This window comes from Archocentrus centrarchus, unplaced genomic scaffold (assembly GCF_007364275.1).
Source record: "Archocentrus centrarchus isolate MPI-CPG fArcCen1 unplaced genomic scaffold, fArcCen1 scaffold_24_ctg1, whole genome shotgun sequence".
Taxonomy (NCBI): Eukaryota; Metazoa; Chordata; class Actinopteri; order Cichliformes; family Cichlidae; genus Archocentrus; species Archocentrus centrarchus.
Genome location: NW_022060254.1, coordinates 652,140 through 671,658, shown reverse-complemented (window position 1 = coordinate 671,658; position 19,519 = coordinate 652,140). Strand labels below are relative to the sequence as shown.

The following is a 19,519-nucleotide window of genomic DNA, read 5'->3' as shown; positions in this document are numbered from 1 at the left end:
CGACAATTTTGCTGGCCTTAGTATTTCCTGTATTTTATTCTGTGCTTAATTGTTACATTTAGTGTTGATGTGCGTGTGACAGACATGAGTATTGGACATTTTTGAAAATACGGACGCAACATTTAATTGCCAAATAAAGGACGATTCCGTATTTTACCGGACGGGTGGCAACTCTAAATCCAGCTGAGCTGAATGAAGCATGAATCCATGATCATCTAAAGGTCGTAGCACAGCAACGAGCCTGCTGATGCCTGCTGAGCCCACAGAAGCTTGAACACACTGATCAGCTCATAATCTGCAGGAGAGCTGATATGAACCTGTGCTCTTCATGCAGCAACACCTCAGCAGGAAGCAGTCAGAGGTCAGCTGTGGGTTTAACAGGCTGTCTCCTCTGCAAAAGGAGACAATAAAAGAAGCATTGAAGCACATTTACTTTGTGTTTTGGGAACTGGAACAGCTGATTATGGGGTTACTTCCGGGTCAGTCTCAGTGAGGACCCTCGTACAGTGGAAGGAAGTGGAGCCACGTCATCTATCTTGTATACAGGTATTGTGGCAGCCGGAAGTAGCCTTTTCAGCACAGAAGCGCAGATGCAGCTCACAGAGAGAAGTTGCGACAATCTGAAAATTTAAGGCTTTCTGGAAAAACGCCGCAGTTTTCTTTCCTTCCCGTTTTGACCTCGTCTCCTCTTATGCGAGCACCGATGCGGAGGTTTTGTCTGAGTAGCGACACCTATCGTTCAGGAGAATACTGCAGCGACGTCACTGTTTCCGCGCGACGCGACCAAGCCGAGAGTGTAGATGCGTCTGAGGAGGAAGTGCTCGTACACAAATGAGAGGAAACCGCGATCCGCTGGATCTGCGATCGAGTGTTCTGAGTCCTTAAAGAACAACTGCAGCCCGGCACCGGAATTACACCGAGGTTTGATTTCATTCGCATCCTCTCCGTGCCAGCGGAAGCCAGCCGCCCCCGCCCCCCAGTGACCCAGAAACCGAACAGCTGCTGGCAGATGGAGAAGCAGGCCGGAGCAGCCGGCGCGGGGGAAGGAGCGGGGCCGAACAGGAAGCCGTGGGTCTCGCCGACGTGCGGCCCAGCACCCGGTGATGCCCTAGACAGGTAAGCAGACAGAAAATGTGACACAGGTCGGCGTCCGGCTGCGCAGTTACGGCTGTCTCGCGGTCCCGCAGTATATCCGTTGCATGAAATATTGTTTAGATTTTGTCATATATGTAACTGTGCATAGGTCCAACCCACAGACATTTGAACTTTGAAAAGTGCTCAAACGTCCCTGTTCAGTATGAAATGGCTGCAGTATTTTAACAGTATTTTAGACTTTGCAATGACGGTGCGACCTGGTTCACAATAAAAATGATACGACCCTGAAATTAGCGCACTATAGAAAAAAATCAGCAGGAAATTCGTTAGAATAATGATCTTAATGATCACTTTCCTCAACTTCCAGGCGAAGACTGCCGGTGAGAGTGAAGAATACTGCTGATTGACAGATGACCTTTCATTAACAATAGTTAAATGACTGTAATAGCCCCGGACTATAATCTGTGATAACACGTGACCATGGGGGTCTGTGAAAACAGTATTCATGCTTAACCAGGTTAAAGAGAGACGCGCACCTGCTCTGATTCCCTCAGGTTCCTGTACCTCTGGTTCCTGATCTTCAGGTTCCTGACCCTCAGGTTCCTGATCCTCAGGTTCCTGTACCTCTGGTTAATGATCTTCAGGTTCCTGACCCTCAGGTTCCTGACCCTCAGGTTCCTGATCCTCAGGTTCCTGTACCTCTGGTTAATGATCTTCAGGTTCCTGACCCTCAGGTTCCTGACCCTCAGGTTCCTGTACCTCTGGTTCCTGATCTTCAGGTTCCTGTACCTCAGGTTCCTGATCTTCAGGTTCCTGATCCTCAGGTTCCTGACCGTCTGGTTCCCCGGGGTCAGTGTCATCTACTCTTTTAGGAACCGTAAATAACTGTGGAGTAACGGACCATTTCTAACACAGGTAATCAGGAAAGTGCCTGAAATTTGAACAAATGTTCACCTATTTTAAAGACTAAAATAATAACATCATGGCACCTGCGGTTACACTTTACACATGTGTAACACAGCATTGTGGAGCACTGGTTCAGCCCAATGTGGATACCAGGATAAGCTAAATATGACCTTTTATTTATTTATTTATAAAAAATAGGCACTATGTGAGGACAGTGAAGATCTGAGTCGTGCCTGACTGACATCTTTGTTCCCTATAGCTCAATGTGATGATTTCCATTTTCTCATTATTTTTGGAGTTTGAGCATTAGTCTCAAATCATTTCCAGCCTACTCAGATTAATTATGACAAAGCCTTTAAAGTGCACTCTGACAGGGACAAGGCCTTAAAGGGGGCATGAAGCACGACATGTATAAAGGCTTATTTTGTCAGGCTCACAGACAGAGTCAATCTGTGACAGTCTGTAGATTTATAACAGGTGTTTGATATTGTAAGATAAAGACCATACCTGCTTCATGTCCAGGGGATCTCAGTAACCTTGGCTGACAGTATGTGCAAGATGGCACCTCAAACATCCTTTTTTTGGCTTCACTTCTAACATTCTTCATATTATTTCAGTTAAACCATAAATTGTTGTGTGTTTCATACAGTAGCAAGCCCTTTCTGAATGAGCCGTCACCTGTTATTATAGCTTTATAAACCTTTGTCAAACCCTAAAGACGGGACAGACTCCACAGTGAGTCTGAAAGGAGGCTGTCAGTGGGACCACCTGTGTAAATAAAGGTAAAATTTTTTTAAAAATTGTTATTGTGAACTCTGGCGTCAGCCTGGAATCTGGAGTTTAGGTGAACGTGCTTCAGCTTCTTATTTCACTTTCTTTGTGTTCAGCCCAACAGGTTCTCATGTGGAGTGGTGTAAACAGCTGATAGCAGCCACCATCTCCAGTCAGATCTCAGGATCAGTCCAACCAGACATTGTGAGCAGGGACAACAAGGTAGATGACGCGCACCACACACACACACACACACACACACACACACACACACACACACACACACACAATGCTGGCAGTGCTTCTCATCAGTTTGTGTTTTGTAACTGATAGGCTGGGAGAAGACCGGACTTCATGGTAAGGCTAGACATGCCGGCGTGTACGTCCATGTGAGCTGTATGTGCATTTGAATGTGGGTGCAGAGCTTTGTGTGTTCGGTTTGTTGTCACTGTTTAGATAACCTACTGAACTAGTTATCCTCTGCTTCTGTCAGCGGCCTGCTCTCTGCAACCAGCTCCACCAAGCACACGTCGCCTCATTAGATACTGAACTTTGTCTTTTACAAAAACATGTCTGCGTACAGTACAGGGTGTAGGTAATAGTAGTTTAAACAGCTCAGAGCAGGGTATAGTTGTATCATTTGAAGCTTTCCTCTACATTATAGTAACAGTAGAGAAATCAGAGCAGACAACACTGTGCCTCCCTGCTGAGCTGAGGTTGGGTAACATCAGATCTTTGCAAACACTACAAAAGCAGTCAATCCCACAATCCTCCCCTATATGTGTGCTGTGCAGCTTTGCTATTGGTTTCCAGCTGAGTCCACAAATATTCAGAGAACTGGATATCCCCCCCCCCGGAATCCAGACTGCAGCTGTTGAAAACTTTGAATGGAGCTTAAGGGAATTTCATGCTATTTGTTTGAAAGGCTGCATTTCCAGCAGCTCATTACACTTCGTGCCACAGATACACAGTCCTCACTGTCGTCAGCGTGCAAAGTTTTCACATTTTCCTCTGTAGCATGGACATAGATGCTGACGTTAAAAAAGGCACTAAAATTTGTTTGATTTCATGAATTCATCTCCACTGTGTCAGAGTGGATCCAGCCACGTGCACCGGCTCACTGTGCTGGAATAAAGCTACGAGCAGGGCTGAGCTGTGGCTCGTCTTCAAACTGCAGCGGCTGTTTGTCACCTGCTGTTTTTGCCTGGATTTTGAACCTTGTCGGTTGTGAATTCGCAGTTGCTTTTGGGCGCTTGTCTGTTTGCACCCTTCTATTATAAGCGCACAGTGGTGTCCGTGCACAGTTTTGACATCAGTACGCCACAACGGCGGCGCGCCGTAAAGCTGGCTTTTAGTTTGCTACCAGAGTGTGAATTTAGTTCTTTTTCCATTTCATGTCCATGTGGTGTGTTTAACCTCCAGGTGTCCAAGAGGCTCAATCGCAGGGTAAGACTCGTTGTCCTTTCAGCTTGTTGCACATTTACCTCACAAGCATACGCACACAGGTGCTTCGGAGCCTGGAGTAAAGTTACAGCTGCCTCCAGCAGCAGCAGTGTTGTGATACAGCAGAAATCAAATGAATTACCTGACAAATTAATGTCCTCCACCAAACTGCTGCCGCACAGACAGCATGTGAGCATTCACACCTACAACACCACTGTGATGGTTTTAGGAGGTGCTGTGAATATTTGATGGATGCTCTCAGGTCACATGGACAGACCAGAGCTGCTCCTCCACTCTGCTCACTGTGCTTCCTCCTTCCTCCTTTTTTTCCCTTCTCTCTGTGTTTTTTCTCAGCTCCTTACCTCTTAACTAAGCATGAAACTGACTCCATTAAAATGGAGCAAAAATCATGTGCCACAATAAGAAAATCATAAGAGTATTCGCATGGGAAGACCATCCCTGAAAAAAGACGTCTCCATGGAATAATCTTGGAAAATGAAAATGTTAAACCTCTTGGTAATCCAGTGATAGAGAACACCCGTTACTTGTACACCTTTTTTTGTAGTATGTCATACACGCCATGTGAATTGAATTGAAATCATATGATGAGGTAGACTTTGTGTTGGACAGCCCATTCTGTGTCAGCTCATACCACCTCCTCATAGGGAGCGAAGTACCTGCCTCATCGCTCCCTCCTCCAAAATCAGCACTACTACAACAACAGCTGTATCTTCCAGTACATGATCATGTCTGTTTACTGTATAATCGCTCTCTCTCTCTGTCTCTTTCTCTCACTCTCTTCATGCTGGCTCTCCCTTGCAGCAGGATTCACAGGATGAAGGGCTTTGTTACCAAGGAGAAATAGATTCTGAGCATCCTTCCAGTGCTTTGGCAAGTTTCTATCTGTCTTTTCATCAGTTCACTTGCTCCTTGCTCCCTCCTCTGTGGGTCTGCCTACCTCATCACACTGCTTCTGATATTTCCCTCTACTCTGTCCTTCCTTGAGGGCTGCTGTGCTGTCCCGAGCAAAGGAAAGAAAATAACACACGTACTGCAGCAGTGTGGAGTTTGAAAGACACGAGTTTACCAGATACGGAAAAGCAATGACTGATTTGTGTTCTGCATCCTGACTAAAAGTCAGCCAGAACATTAAAACTAATACTGTTACACATCAAACTGCAGTTACTGTGCTCCCTGTGGTCCTAATCATCCCACCATCCTTCATCCAGCTTGTTGTTCAGACACCTCGTATTCCTGATGACGATCACTGTGCCGAGGAAAGGTGTCCATTATTTCCTAAAACAGAGTCCAGGTTATTCTGAACCTGTAGCAAAATACCTCTGCATCACAGGCATCATAACTGATGTCTCTGCAAATGCCACCTAAAATGTGGTCTCATTGACTGATCTGTGCTCTTTGCAGAACCTTCCAGTTCTGAGATACGGAGCACAGGTCAAAATGTTCCAGAACCAGGTTCCTCTGCTCCCTGGAGAGACCATCCAAACCACAGGTACCTTCTTCATTCTTTGTCTCTCGGTGTGTCGTTCAGTCGTACGGTAACATCAGTGTAATCGATACTTTTTCCATTTTGTTTCTCTGTGTGCTGACGATGCAGTCAAGGATGTGATGTACATTTGCCCATTCAGCGGTCTGGTTAATGGGACTCTGACCATCACAGACTACAAGCTGTACTTCATCAGTGTGGAAAAGGTCTGCTACATTATTTACTTGCAAGTGCTGTAGAACAGGGGCGCTCCACTTTTGCGTGACAGTTGCAGGGCTGTTGTTTCTCACCAGTGTGTGTGTGTGTGTGTGTGTGTGTGTGTGTGTGTGTGTGTGTGTGTACATTCAGGAGTCTCCCTTCATTCTTGATGTGAATCTGGGAGTCATTAGCAGGCTCGAAACCATTTGTGTTCCCATCCAGGGAGAGAACAACAAAGGACTGGAGCTGGTTTGCAAGGTACCACTTTAACAGACACACACACAGATATATGCACACAATGATGTATATTCACCACCCTATAGTCAGGCAGTAATAAAACAAAAACAGAGAAGATTTGCTGGAGTGATGACTCTGTTTGTTTTCTGATGTTCTCATCAGGACATGAGGAGTCCCAGGTTTGCCTATAAGATGGAGGAGAGCCAGCCAGATGTGGTGGAGGTGCTGGCCAAACATGCCTTTCCTCTCTCCCACAGTCTGGTCAGTGTCATTCACGTGTGCTGCATAATACAGGTTTGAACTGGGCCGTATTCCAGGAAGCAGGTTCGACAAACTCCCAGAACAGCTGATCAGAGTCAGTCCAATCACGCTGAGTTTAAGCTCCTGCGTGAGCAAACAAAGAGCCGTCATCAATGGAGCGCCGAATCCAGGATTCGCAATGGTAACGGGTAAATAAAGAGCTGCGCCTCCATTTGAACCCAGAGGATCATACATGTCAGTGCTGACCGTGGTCTTTATCTCAAAAACAGGGAATCAAATCAGCTCGGTCCACTCTGTCATCATCACAGACAGAATAAAAGTTTGATACAAAATACATCACTTCTTTTAGAATATCCACTGTCATCATTTCCCCAACTTGAACTTTAATCAGATTTGAGCTGAATTTGATTGATTGATTTTTTTTTTTTAATCTAATTATTCGGCTCTAACCTGCCAGGACAAAATGCAGGAGACAGAAAGTGAAGCTAAAATCAGCCAGTTTACTGATGAACCTGTGGCCTCAGGTCAGTTTATTATTAAATAAAAACTGTTTTTGCTGCAGTTTATGATCGTTTCATTGTTTGAATAATGATTCAGTAAAATTTTAATCTACTGATGGAATGTAGCGACCTCACTTTTTTTCTGCCATCACTGTATAAAAATGCTATAAGAGATTTAGAGAAAAACTGCTTTAATGTTTCCCGTTTAAGCGTTTCTAATCTGATCTGAGATCAGCTTCACTGAGAGATGACGGCTCTCTGACAGCCACAGCAGAGATGTTTCACTGAGTTACTGTTAAAGGTCAGAGGTCAGTCACAGTTTCAGATTTAACTCAAAAAAATATACAGGACAGCTTTCCAAGACTTCAATGAATGTAAAGTTTTATCAATAAAGGCAAACACGTTCTAAGAAATGTCTCAGCTTTATAGATTTTAAATATTTCAGTGCAGTTTTGGGAGGATGAGACATTTTCATTAAAGAACGCAGATCATGTCGGGAAAAATGAAGCCAGATCTGATCCAGGACAGATCTGACAGGATGAGCTGGGAATCGACCGGAGCCTGAACTGGATCTGGGCCTGATCCGATCTGAATGTTGATGAATTTCAATCAATGAATACATTTCAGCAAACTGCTCAGATCACAGGCTGCCTACAGCTGCTTTTAAAAGCTTGAAATACATTTAGTTCAGTTTTGAAGTCTTCGAATCATTTCAGCTTCATCTTCATTCACTTATTCACGTCATCTCCAAGATCCAGACATTTTTCCATCAGTGATCTTTACTGACTGATCTAAAGCTTCAAACGATAGGTTTGATTCAAACAGTGATGCTGCAGTAACTACAGTAAATGTTTCAGAGGAACTGACTGACAGCTGCGCAGTCACAGAGTTAGAAAGATGGAGAGTTTAGATTTGATTCTGAGCTGATTATAAATCTGTCTCCATCCTTACAGCCTGTTGACGTGTGAACGACTGTAAAAGCTTCATGTTATGTACAAAAATAAGCTAATGTCTAACTGGGATTTCAGTGCTTGTAGAAACATAAACATCTGCAGATGAATTCGCTCCTCTGATGCTCTGACAGCCACTTTAATGAAGGAGGAAATGAATGGGAGTGTCAGACAGGTGGTTCAGGTGCAGCTGGAGGGGAGGAGTCAGAGAGACACTCAGAGTTTGTTGGATAAAACCTGCCAACGAGCAGGTTAGGTTCACAGAGTCTGTTAGCATGGTAACTGACTCAGAGTTGGAGTTAGCTCTTTCTGGAACTGAAAACCTGAGTTTCCCTCATTTTAGGGTTAACAAACCTGCTTCCTGGAACAGAACCCAGATATGCCCTTCAGAGCTGTCAGACAATATAAAGTGCTGTGATAGACTAAATGCAGTGTAGCTATATATACTGACTAAAAGTGCAAGTGTCTGCAGCCTTTGCAATTTTTAAGATTCTTCGGTAGTGTACATTGTGTATATTATAACTGCGTGTAATCTCTTTATCAGTTTTAGACTAATGTATGTACTGTGACATCCTCTGGCAGCCCCTGTTTGCCTTCCTGTACAAGGAGCAGTTTCCTGTGGATGGCTGGAAGGTGTACGACCCAGCATCAGAATACAGACGTCAGGTAAACGCACACTAGGGTTTAATATTTTTCCCGAAAATGACATGAATCAAATCCCGGGAAATGACGAGCCATTTCCCGGGAATCCCGGGAAAAAGTTTATTTATTTTTTTATTTTAATTAGGCCTTCTGTAGCCTGTGTCGGCCTTAACCTATTGTGATATTGTAGAGGTAGCTTTCCAGCTATGTCCTGTTATGCCCAGTAGGGGGTAACGTCGGCTTGATTAACGCAATAAAACCTACATCTCGGCATTCGAGTGCTCGAGCTATGCGGTGTTGTATCGTTCCTCAACACTCCCTTAACAAATATAATTCGAATATTCCTCCATTGTACATGGAATTATACCAAGCTATTTTACAACTGCTGGTACAAAACAATACGGTTCATCTCCACAGCATTGATAAAGGCTCAGCCACGCTGTCGTGGCGACATCTGTTGCACTATATCTCCACCAGTGGAACGCTGTAATAGTCATTGAAAAGTTAACTACCGTACTACACTATAATATGACATAACACAGGGCCTTGAGTAATGCACTACGACTTGGTCATTGCCATTCTGGCAACAGCAAATTTATAACACCGTGTCTGAGGGTTAAAGTAGGTTCGCTGTGAATCGTCTATTGAAAAACTGGCCAATCATTATAGCCTAAAAAATATACATTTTACTCAACTCCATTTTAAAAGTGAAATATGTTAAAGCAATCTATTTCATGATAATTTCTTCACACATTAGGCCCGTATCCTAATTCATGATTGTTAGTAAGCGGCTGCAAACGAGGAAAAGAAACACTCGAAGTTAAACAGATATTTCTTTATTGTTCAGGGCAGGCATATTTTATAGGCTATATAATGCAATATAACAATATATAATAATATGAAATTATATAATACAAAATACCTTAGGGTAAACACATTGCCTACGATTTCAACAAATTAAAGAGGAAAAAAGTACAACTGTGTAATACCTCTATTAAAACGCTTGAGATGAAGGCTGAAGCCTTAAACGGAGGCTGAACGCGCCTGAAATGAAGAGTAATGCTTTTCGCATTAAACGAACCCTTCTCTCAATATTTCCTTTAAATTTAACATTCTGAAGCTTTCTTTTCTTTCTGAAAGTCAAATCGACGCGCGCGACTTTTTTCCCGGTTTCCCGTCTAACGTTTCCCGGGAAACGGGAAATTGTTCTGATCGCATTTCCCGGGAATCCCGGATCCCGGGATTAAACCCTAACGCACACCGACTAAATGGATCGGCTGTTAAAATCACCTACTGTAATTATTTTATCTGAACTGAGCACTAAATGGATCAAAAGTTGGAGAAATCAGACAGAAATTTTAAAGTGTCAGGTGGACGATAGATAAATACAAACAAAACCGATTCTTAAGCTTTCCAATTAGGGTGAACAAGGCTAAGAGTCAGGCTTTCAAAAGAATGAAAACTTTGTCTGGGTCTTCGATTAATTAATAAGCTGGAATTGAAGATTGCAGCTAATCCTCCTCCTCGACCTGTGCTTCGAGCATTCTGACAGTTACTGTGACTCGGGGGTGTTGATTCATTTAAACTAACATATTCATCCTGCTGTAACCAGGTTTCTGTAAGGCAGAATAAATCAACATGTTGATCAATTATTAAATCATTTACTAACAGAGACTTGGAAGAGAGAGACCTAATGTTTAATAATCCACATTTAATTGTTTTATTCTTTGGTGCAGATGATGAAGGAATATTATTAGTAGTAGTTGTAGTAGTAGTAGTAGGAGAAGTAGGAGGAGGAGGAGTATTAGTATTATTATTATGCTTAAATTGTTTTTCCTGATTTCTGGGTTGTTTTTTGGTGGTCTGGGAGCAGGCACCGTCTCTGTGGGGATGGGGTTTTTGGGGGGATGGCAGGAGGAGAGAAGCTGCAGGGAGGCGTGTAAGACTGCAGCTCTGCTTCCTGCTCTCAGCCCTGGGTAGTCATGCTTTGGGTTTAATAAATTTGGCCAGATTTCTAGAAATGAGAGCTGCTCCATGGTGGCCTAATTCCAATATTGATTTTCAGCCTTGACCCTTGTGCACAGAGATTTCTCCAGATTTTCTGAACTTTTTGATTTGATGATGTGCTGTAAATGATGAGATAGTCTTGACAATTTTATGTTGAGGGATATTACTCTGACACAGATTGCAGATACAGTTTTCAGCAGATTGGTGAACCTCTGCCCATCTTTACTTCTGAAACTCTGCCTCTCTAAGATTCTCTTTTTATATCCAATTGTGTTACTGACCTGTTTCCATTCAACCTAATTAGTTGCAAAGTGTTCCTCCAGCTGTTTTCTTTTTAGTGCCACATTTTGTTGCTGTTGTTGAGATGTGGTGCTGCTATCAAATTCAAAAGGAGCAGAATATTTTTCTTAAAATGGTACATTTGTTCAGTTCAGAACAGTTTAGTTTATGTGTTTATTCGTGCTGGGTTCTGACATGTCTCCGGATACACTGCCAGCTGAGCCATGCTAAGTCAGTTCCTAGGTTGTAATTCTGCTTTGACACTTTTTAATCAGGTTTACCTGAACAAACCTAATCAAACAAAGGCCTGCTTCTCCCTGCAGTCAAAGTAAATAAAATTCTCTAATTATGGTAACATAAAAAAAAAAAACCTTAACAGTATTGCATATAAAGCAAATAGCAAATTAGTATTAAAAATGTAATTTTATCCAGCTAATGTTTCTCGCCTGTGCTTGCATGTGTTTTGTCAGGGACTCCCCAATGAGAGCTGGACCATCAGTAAGATAAACAGCACCTATGAGCTATGTGACACCTATCCTTCCATCCTGGTGATCCCCACCAACATCACAGATGAAGACATCAAGCGAGTGGCTGTGTTCAGAGCCAAGCACCGCATACCGGTCAGTCTGAAAAGCACATATCCAGTACCTGAATCATAACACCCTAAACTTGACAGATGACTGTGTTAAATTTTCTTTTTTCTTACATGTTTACATTGTTTTACTTTTCCCCACCAAAAATAAATGTGGACTGTGGCTCAGGAGGTAGAGCAGGTCATGCACTAATTGGAGGATTGGTGGTTTGATCGCTGGCTGCTACATCTTGTATTCAAAGTATTCTTGAGCAAGAAACTAAACTCCTGATCTGTTTATCAGAGTGTTAGATATAAAGCACTTGGATGTAGGAAAAAGTGCCTGGGTGGATGAAAAGATGGATGTATAAAGGGTTCAAGTAGAAAAGAAAAGTTCTACATAAGAACTAGTCTATTTACCATTTCTCCCACATTAGCTTCTTTTCACCGGCTATCTATTAAGCCCCTCATTGGGATGAGCCCCTCATTAGCCAGTGGAATCACCCTTGGACCCTGCTGCTGGGATGGCCGGGCTCCGGGGGGGCCAGCTCCCCGTTGCTTCTGGTTCTCTGGGGCTCTTGCCCTTCGGCTTGGGGGGCTCCGTCTGGGGTCTCCCTCTCCCTTCGACTGGGGTGACCATGCAGTTGTCATCGAAATGTGTGGCCTTGGATCTTCAATGCTCTGGGTCTTCATTCTTGAAGCTTTCCACCTTAATCATTAAGTACATTTTGTGACAAAGACTCAGACATTCACATTCTCTTACGCACTCACACAAACAAGCACGAACAATATTGTTGGTTTGTGTAGCCACGTTTTTTCACATATGTGTAAATTTTTTTCATGTACTATTTGTTCTTTGTACAGTGCCAATCAAAAGGTTGGAGACACTCACGCATTCATATGAATGGTTAATGGCTTGGCTTTTCTGACCTAGAAGTATGTCCATGTGCTGTGCTCTTTATTATCATTTTAGGCCCAAAGTATTTGGCTCACTGATTACAGTGTCAGTCTTGAACTGGTCTTGCTGTTCCTGCAGGTCTTGTCCTGGATCCACCCGGAGTCTCAGGCCACCATTGTGCGCTGTAGCCAGCCACTAGTTGGACCTTCAGATCGTCGCTGTAAAGAAGATGAACGTTTTCTCCAAATCATCATGGACGCCAATGCTCAGTCCCACAAGCTCACCATCTTTGATGCGCGGCAGAGCAGCGTGGCCATCACCAACAAGGTGCAACAGAGGCAATTTTCTAATCTCACTGTTATGTGAGATATACTTCTCATGATTTCTCCCTCACACTCACATCACTTATTGACGCTGATTTCTCTCTTTTTCTTTTGGACCTCTCCACTCTGGCCTTGCCCATCTCTTCTGCCTCCATCACATGCAGGCAAAGGATGGCGGGTATGAAAGTGAAAGTTTCTACCCCAACGTAGAGCTCAACTTCCTAGAAATCCCAAACATTCATGTGATGAGAGAGTCCCTTAGGAAGATGAAGGACGTAGTTTATCCTACCATAGATGAAGCCCATTGGCACTCTGCCATTGACCAGACGCATTGGCTGGATTACATACGGGTAAGCTACACAAACCCACATCAACCACATTCTGTGTGGCAAGATGTTTTAGTTCTAAAAGTGAAAGATTACATACACAGAATAGATCTTAAAGATATGCCCCTGTTGTGTATAGCTGTTATTAGCAGGAGCAGCAAAGATAGCTGATAAGCTGGAGTCTGGAAAGACATCGGTGGTGGTTCACTGCAGTGATGGCTGGGACAGAACAGCCCAGCTCACCTCTCTGGCCATGCTGATGCTGGACAGTTACTACCGCACACTCAGAGGCTTCCAGGTTACACACACATCAAGTATACACTCTAGTCCTAATCTATGCGATGTAATGAAGTATTAAATGTGTGTATGCTCGTGTTTGCAGGTTCTAGTGGAGAAGGAGTGGATTAGCTTTGGACACAAGTTTTCTGCTGTAAGAGCTTGATACTGTTTTGTTCATTGCTTTTTCATTAGGACATTATCTTTTTTTTCCTAACAGAGACAGTTAACATCTGTGTCTCAGAAATGTGTTTTAAAACACACCAAAAAAAAATGTTTCTAACATCCATTTCCATTTGATTTCAACATTTAATTCAATTTGATTTATATAGCACCAAATTACATCAGTCACCTCAAGGTGCTTTATGTTTTAAGGTAAAGCCCCTACAATAATACAGAGAAAACCCCCCAAAAATCAAAGTCACCCCTTGTAAGTAAGCACTTGGTGACAGTGGGAAGGAAAAAGTCCCTTTTAACAGGAAGCAACCTCCAGCAGAACCAGGCTCAGGGAGGGGGGGTCATCTGTGTGACCGGCTGAGGGCGAGGGGAGAGAGACAGGACAAAAGACATGCTGTGGAAGAGAGACAGAGATTAATAATAACTAATGATTAAATGCAGAGTGGAGAATAAACAAAGTAAATACGGTGATGAAAAGAAACAGTGCATTATAGGAACCCCCCAGCAGCCTAGGCCTATAGCAGCATAACTAAGGGGTGGTTCAAGGTCACCTGATCCAGCCCTAACTATAAGCTTGATCAAAAGGAAAAGTTTTCAGTCTAATCTTAAAAATAGAGACGGTGTCTGTCTCCTGAATCCAAGCTGGGAGCTGGTTCCACAGAAGAGGGGCCTGAAAGCTGAAGGCTCTGCCTCCCATTCTACTCTTAAGTATCCGAGGAACCAGTAGTGTGTGTGTTATTGTAGTGTTCTGTTTACACCATAATTAACAGTGTAAACATTATTGTAAATCCAGATAGTATATACAGATACATACCAGTTGGAAAATATTATGTTAGTTGTGCAGTGAAAATCCATAACAAGCTCAGTGTCAAATGTCAAGGTGTGGGATAATAATGTACATCTAAGTTTGATATTAAATATATTGGAAGTGGATAAGGAAAATGGATCGGACAAGGTGATGAAAACAGTGACACGTGTCCTGACAGTAGTTGTTGGGCGGGGCGGGGGGGTGCTGGAAATCCACAGTGACGGGTTTTTCTTTTCTGTGTTGCAGCGCGTGGGTCACGGTGATGAGAACCACGCTAACTCAGAGCGCTCACCTCTCTTCGTCCAGTTCATTGACTGTGTCTGGCAGATGACTCGACAGGTCAGTCCTTAACTCCAGCTTCAGCAGCATATATCAAACTGGGCCTGAGGATAGCTCTCATTGCTTGATTCCAAGAGGTGGCACGGCAAAAATATGTATATATATTATCATTTTATGTATGTGTATTTACATGGGTTCGGTCTGGGATTCATAATGATTCCTCTGACTCGTTCTGCAGTTCCCAGCAGCCTTTGAGTTCAATGAGCTCTTCCTGATCACAGTGCTGGACCATCTCTACAGCTGTCTGTTTGGTACATTCCTCTACAACAGTGAGCAGGAGAGGGTGGCCCAGGTATGTTCATGCCTTTTATAAAAGGGTCATAGATTATGTAGGCATCATGTCAGCTGAAAGTCTTCCTTTGTTTGGTGCAGGAGGTTCCAGGCAAGACTGTGGCTCTTTGGTCCTACATCAACAGGTAAGTTCATGACCTAAAGTTAAGAGTGAGTAGATCGACTGAGTGAAAATCTTTGACCTTTTGATGCTGTTCCCTAAAAGCCAACCTGAGGACTTCACCAACCCCTTCTATGTGGACTATGAGAACCATGTTCTATACCCGCTGGTTTCATCCAGACACCTGGAGCTGTGGACCAGCTACTACGCCCGCTGGAACCCACGCATGAGACCACAGGTACACTGCGCCTGGACAAGCTAGTGGAGGAGTAAGCTCACATGTGACAAATGCTGACCTGTAGAGAGGTCAGCAAAACACTAAAGAGAAAACACAGATAGAAAAACCTCACCAGTGTCACCACAATTCTTTTAAACATGTAAACATGTAAACTTTTTAAACATAATGTAGTGATCAGAAGTCCCAAAAAGTCTCAAGTGTGGAACTTTCTGATCCTTTAAGCACTCATTTCACTAGCGCAGCGTCACCTCTGACCCTGTCGTTGTCAGAGGTGCAGAAAAAGAGGGAAGACCAAAGAGAATGATGTGCAGTGTTGGTTTGTAAATGGATCTGGAGTGGAAAATGTTCAGTGCATCATGGGAAGCCCCCAGAAACCTGAGCCTGTAGCAGAGTAAGCAAGGGAGGGTTCAGGGTCACCTGATCTGGCCTCAACTATAATCTTAAAAATAGAGAGGGTGTCTGTCTCCCAAATCCAAACTGGAAGCTTGTTACAAAGAAGAGGGGCCTGAAAGCTGAAAGCTCTGCCTCCCATTCTGGGATAATGTGATACTGTGGGGTCTTTAACATGTGATCAGACTTTGTGTGTACGGAGAAGGATATTAAATTCAATCCTGGATTTAACAGGGAGCCAGTGCAGATGAATATGCTCTCTCTCTCTCTGGTCCCTGTCAGTACTCTCGCTGCAGCGTTTTGGATCAGCTGAAGGCTTCTCACTGAGGCGTTAGTGTGAGGTGGGGAAGAAGCAGCGAGTGGGGTTCAAAGTAGCAGAGACAGAGCAGGAGGGTGACTGACAGATGGAGATGAATATCAGGGAAGGGAGCAGGTAATAACATATTCAGAGTTATGGTTAATTCAGAGCCACACAGACATTTCTGTTTGTTCTGTTTGACACTGAGCTGAAGGAAAATTCAGAACCCATGAATTAGCACGTTGGAGCGGGAAGCAGCACTATGACTGATGCCTGTCTCGTCATCAACATGAGGTGACGTGCGTTGGTGTTTCTCTCAGGTGAAAGGAGCCGTCAGTGATAACATGGCTGAAGCAGACTTATATCCACAGTTGAGGTCAACAAGACAGACGGGAGCCGCTGACCTCAGGAGACAAGATTTTACAGCAGGATATGAAGAACAAAAATCAGTCACAGTTCCACAGCAAACACATTTTGCAGAGCTATAAGCCAGAGTTTAACTACTTCAAGGGTTTAGAGACAGAAGAAGGTAAAATGACACTGTGGGAAATCAGCCAATGAGCTGACAGGCCAGAGGGCTGTAAAGAGGTGACATTTGCAGAACCAGCTCACGCTGCCTTACAGGGTGGCTGCAGCTCAGGAGGTAGAGTAGGTCACCTGACAGTCAGAAGGTCGGCGGTTCGATCCCCGGCTGCTCCAGACTGCATGCCGAAGCATCCCTCGGCAAGATATTGAAACTCAGCTGCTGATGTGTGAACGTTAGCGAGAAAGCACTTAGGTGTAGAAAGAAGTGCTTGTATAAATGTGAGTGAATGAGGCATGCTGTATGAAGTGCTGCACTGATATACTTAATCAGGGGTGGTAGATCTCATTTTTATAAATACTTAGAAGATAAATATGCGACTGCTCGTCATCATCTGACATAATCTGAATCTTCAAGGGCCTGAGATGTACCTGTGTGCACACAAACAAGAGATTTCTGTATCACAGTAAGACTCTCAGTCCTACCTTGCTGGGACTACATGTGACTCCTGGAGAAAAACTGACACTGTGATTGTGTTTCAGGTGCCGGTGCACCAGACTCTGAAGGAGCTCCTCATCCTGAGAGCAGAGCTCCAAAGGAGGGTGGAAGAGCTGCAGAGAGAGGCCTCCTCCCACTCGCTGTCCTCCTCCTCTGACCACTCCCCGACACATACCACAGGAACGCCGCTTCACACTGCTGTCTGACATGCGTCTGAAGCACCGCCGCACCTCACTGCTTTTATGCTCGTTTTAACAGAGTTACACCAAAATACTGATTGACTGACATTTTTATTAACAATTCCACATTTGAGGGGATAAAAAAAGATGTTTGTAAAAATAAAAAAAATATTTAAAGAAAATATTTTAAAGGAGACCTAACTGATGCTTCCTCTTGTTCTATTTATATTATTTTAAACTTCTTTGCACTTCACCCGAGCCTGTGTCGTCTGTACTGTGGAGAGCTCTGTTCATACAGTCTTTTGGTTACAGTTATTCATACAGAGCCGGGAAACTGCTGTAAATAGAAACGAAATTTCAAAGCCACATTTGGTGCATGAAATGCTACTGTGTGCGCACAAGAAGCGATTTGTTCATCTGTCAGCCTGAGACAAATGTAACCCACATACAGGCAGCATGCACAGCAGACCAGCCTTTTCCATCTAAGCAGCAAGTGCGCTGGAACTCAGTGAAATGCTGTCAAAGTCCACAGTGTCTTCCCAACCACGGCAAAGACAGAAAACCAGCTGCAGTTAATGTGAAGTGATTTTTGGTGTAACTGCGAGTGGATACCTGTGCAGTTTGTTCTCGTAGTGTTGCACTCTGTGGATGTTTAATGGGCACCCGCCCCACAGCTGACCACTCTTAGACACACAGTGATGCACAGGACCCCCCCCCCCACCTTGAACCTTACTCTATTTAAAATGTGTGCAGGCTCCCTACATGCAGACCTGATTCTCAGTCCAGTGAAGCTGCCTCCAGTTTTATCAGTAAGCAGTATTATTTCTGTATGATGTCATTAGTCTGAGGGCTCTGTTACTGATGCTAAGCATGCTCTAGCTTCACACTGGTGCTGTTTGGTGATTTGTAATAAAGAAAGTGATGTCCTGCAGTTCCTTTGTTCCATAAACAGAAACTGTAACATTAACTCTCCCCCCTTTGGACACCTACTACCCTTATTTCAGGGCTGACTGTGTGCGATCTCTGCCTTCGCAGCTTATCCTTATTATTACTGATATGTAAGGTGTCAAGCCTCATCGTTAAGGGAACGGGGAGGTCATCAAATGTCGTCTTTTTTTTTTTGATAAAGTGTTAAGAGAATCTATTTTTTTTATTGTTAGAACAACTGCAGCTGTGGCCATTTTATTTTCCAGCTCTAACATGCAGTTAACGGCACGTCCACATGGAAATTCCCATCTTCAAACACAGGGACCAAATCGAGCCTCTGCCTTCACACACTGCAGCTTTCCTTCTTCACACGGACCTTTTTGGGTTTTTCACTGTATAAAATTCCACTGTTTGTAATCCATGCCCCTCGTGTATCAGTATACATACACTTGTGTGTGACTGCAGCTGTGGCTCGTGACAGACAGCAGACGTGTGACCTGTCACCTTTTTGGGACGGTGGGGGCTGCACACACATCACATACAGCAGCAGAAGAATAAAAAGGGAAAATACAAAGCACATTACTGACAGTGGCTATTAATATTATTGGTGTTACCTTTGAGTTTACACATGAAAGAAAGTCTTGAATTTTATGTATTTAAACATGAGTTTTATGTATTTTGTATTTTTGAACCTGTAAAAGTGCAACTGAATTCCAGCAGGATCATCACCATAACACAGCGGGCACTCAGTATTGTGAGAGCTGGTTTTCAGCTCCGCTCTGCCTTTGTTTCTTTATATTCTAATTCAGTGTAACCTTTAAACCATCTGTCTGTAAGCTTTTTTTTTTATGTAAACACATTTCATGTGAAATTAAACACAAAACTGTCAATGAGCCATATTCACTTCTGACATTCCATTAAAAAAAATAAAACAGGAACAAATCAGGCCAGTCTTGTGTTTTTTTTTTTAAAAGGTTTTTATTGGTTAATATTAGTAACAATAGCTGTAACATATTGCCTTGAAAGTTCTAGTAGAATAAATGAGAAGCAGTTCACTATTACACTTAAAAGAGTGTTCAACATTCAGCTGCCAAAAGACACAGTTCAACACTCGAAAGCCACAAGTAAGACTGTATACAGTATGTAGAGAAAAGCATGCATCAAAGTGTGTGTGTCAGAGTAGTGGAGTGAGAAAGTGTGTTGTGCATGTGTGAATGTGGCAGGCAGCCTTACAAACCCAGTGCTCACACAGCAGATCAGCTTTAGGTCTGCCGGCCTCTGGAACAGAACCCAGACGGGTTCCTGAATTCAAACGTGAGGCTGCGGGATTTTGCCGGCTTTCCGCGACAGTGAGCAGCCACACAACGCGCTGCGGGGGCCCCGTCACAGGTGCTCACTCGGGAAGATATCCCAGGCACCAGGGAGATATTTTACAAAGCAGGCCTTCGTTGTTTTGTTACTCTGCCTCCAACCAATAAAAGTTCACTGAGAAATGTGACGTTTTGGAGCTTGGTTCTGTCCCAAATCCTGTAATCCTACCAGTTGGTTACATTTCCTTCAACAC

At 43.6% G+C, this 19,519-nt stretch overlaps 1 protein-coding gene across 5 annotated transcripts; it reads left to right on the top strand.

The window, feature by feature from the left end:
• Positions 1–377: 377 nt before the first annotated feature.
• On the top strand, positions 378–18,884 carry mtmr1a (myotubularin related protein 1a). 5 transcript variants are annotated; one of them, XM_030723254.1, is made up of 20 exons: positions 378–1,116; positions 2,889–2,994; positions 3,106–3,129; positions 4,195–4,218; positions 5,041–5,106; positions 5,638–5,725; positions 5,831–5,925; positions 6,068–6,175; positions 6,317–6,415; positions 8,448–8,531; positions 11,264–11,413; positions 12,401–12,589; positions 12,750–12,935; positions 13,051–13,209; positions 13,294–13,341; positions 14,419–14,511; positions 14,690–14,803; positions 14,884–14,927; positions 15,008–15,140; positions 16,894–18,884. In XM_030723254.1, exons 1-20 carry the CDS (start codon positions 1,010–1,012, stop codon positions 17,053–17,055), a joined length of 2,079 nt encoding a protein of 692 aa, XP_030579114.1. In that variant the 5' UTR covers positions 378–1,009; the 3' UTR covers positions 17,056–18,884. The 5 variants fall into 5 exon arrangements, with proteins under 5 accessions (XP_030579114.1, XP_030579117.1, XP_030579116.1 ...); XM_030723257.1 differs by lacking the exon at positions 5,041–5,106; XM_030723256.1 differs by lacking the exons at positions 3,106–3,129; positions 4,195–4,218 and having other exon boundaries at positions 5,038–5,106.
• The last annotated feature ends 635 nt before the right edge of the window (positions 18,885–19,519 follow it).

Coding starts and splice junctions, on each gene's coding strand:
- mtmr1a (XM_030723254.1), top strand. CDS start 1,010: ATGGAGAAGCAGGCCGGAGCAGCCGGCGCGGGGGAAGGAGCGGGGCCG. Junction 8,532..11,263: donor CATCAGAATACAGACGTCAG/GTAAACGCACAC, acceptor GTGTTTTGTCAG/GGACTCCCCAATGAGAGCTG. Junction 13,210..13,293: donor GCACACTCAGAGGCTTCCAG/GTTACACACACA, acceptor TCGTGTTTGCAG/GTTCTAGTGGAGAAGGAGTG.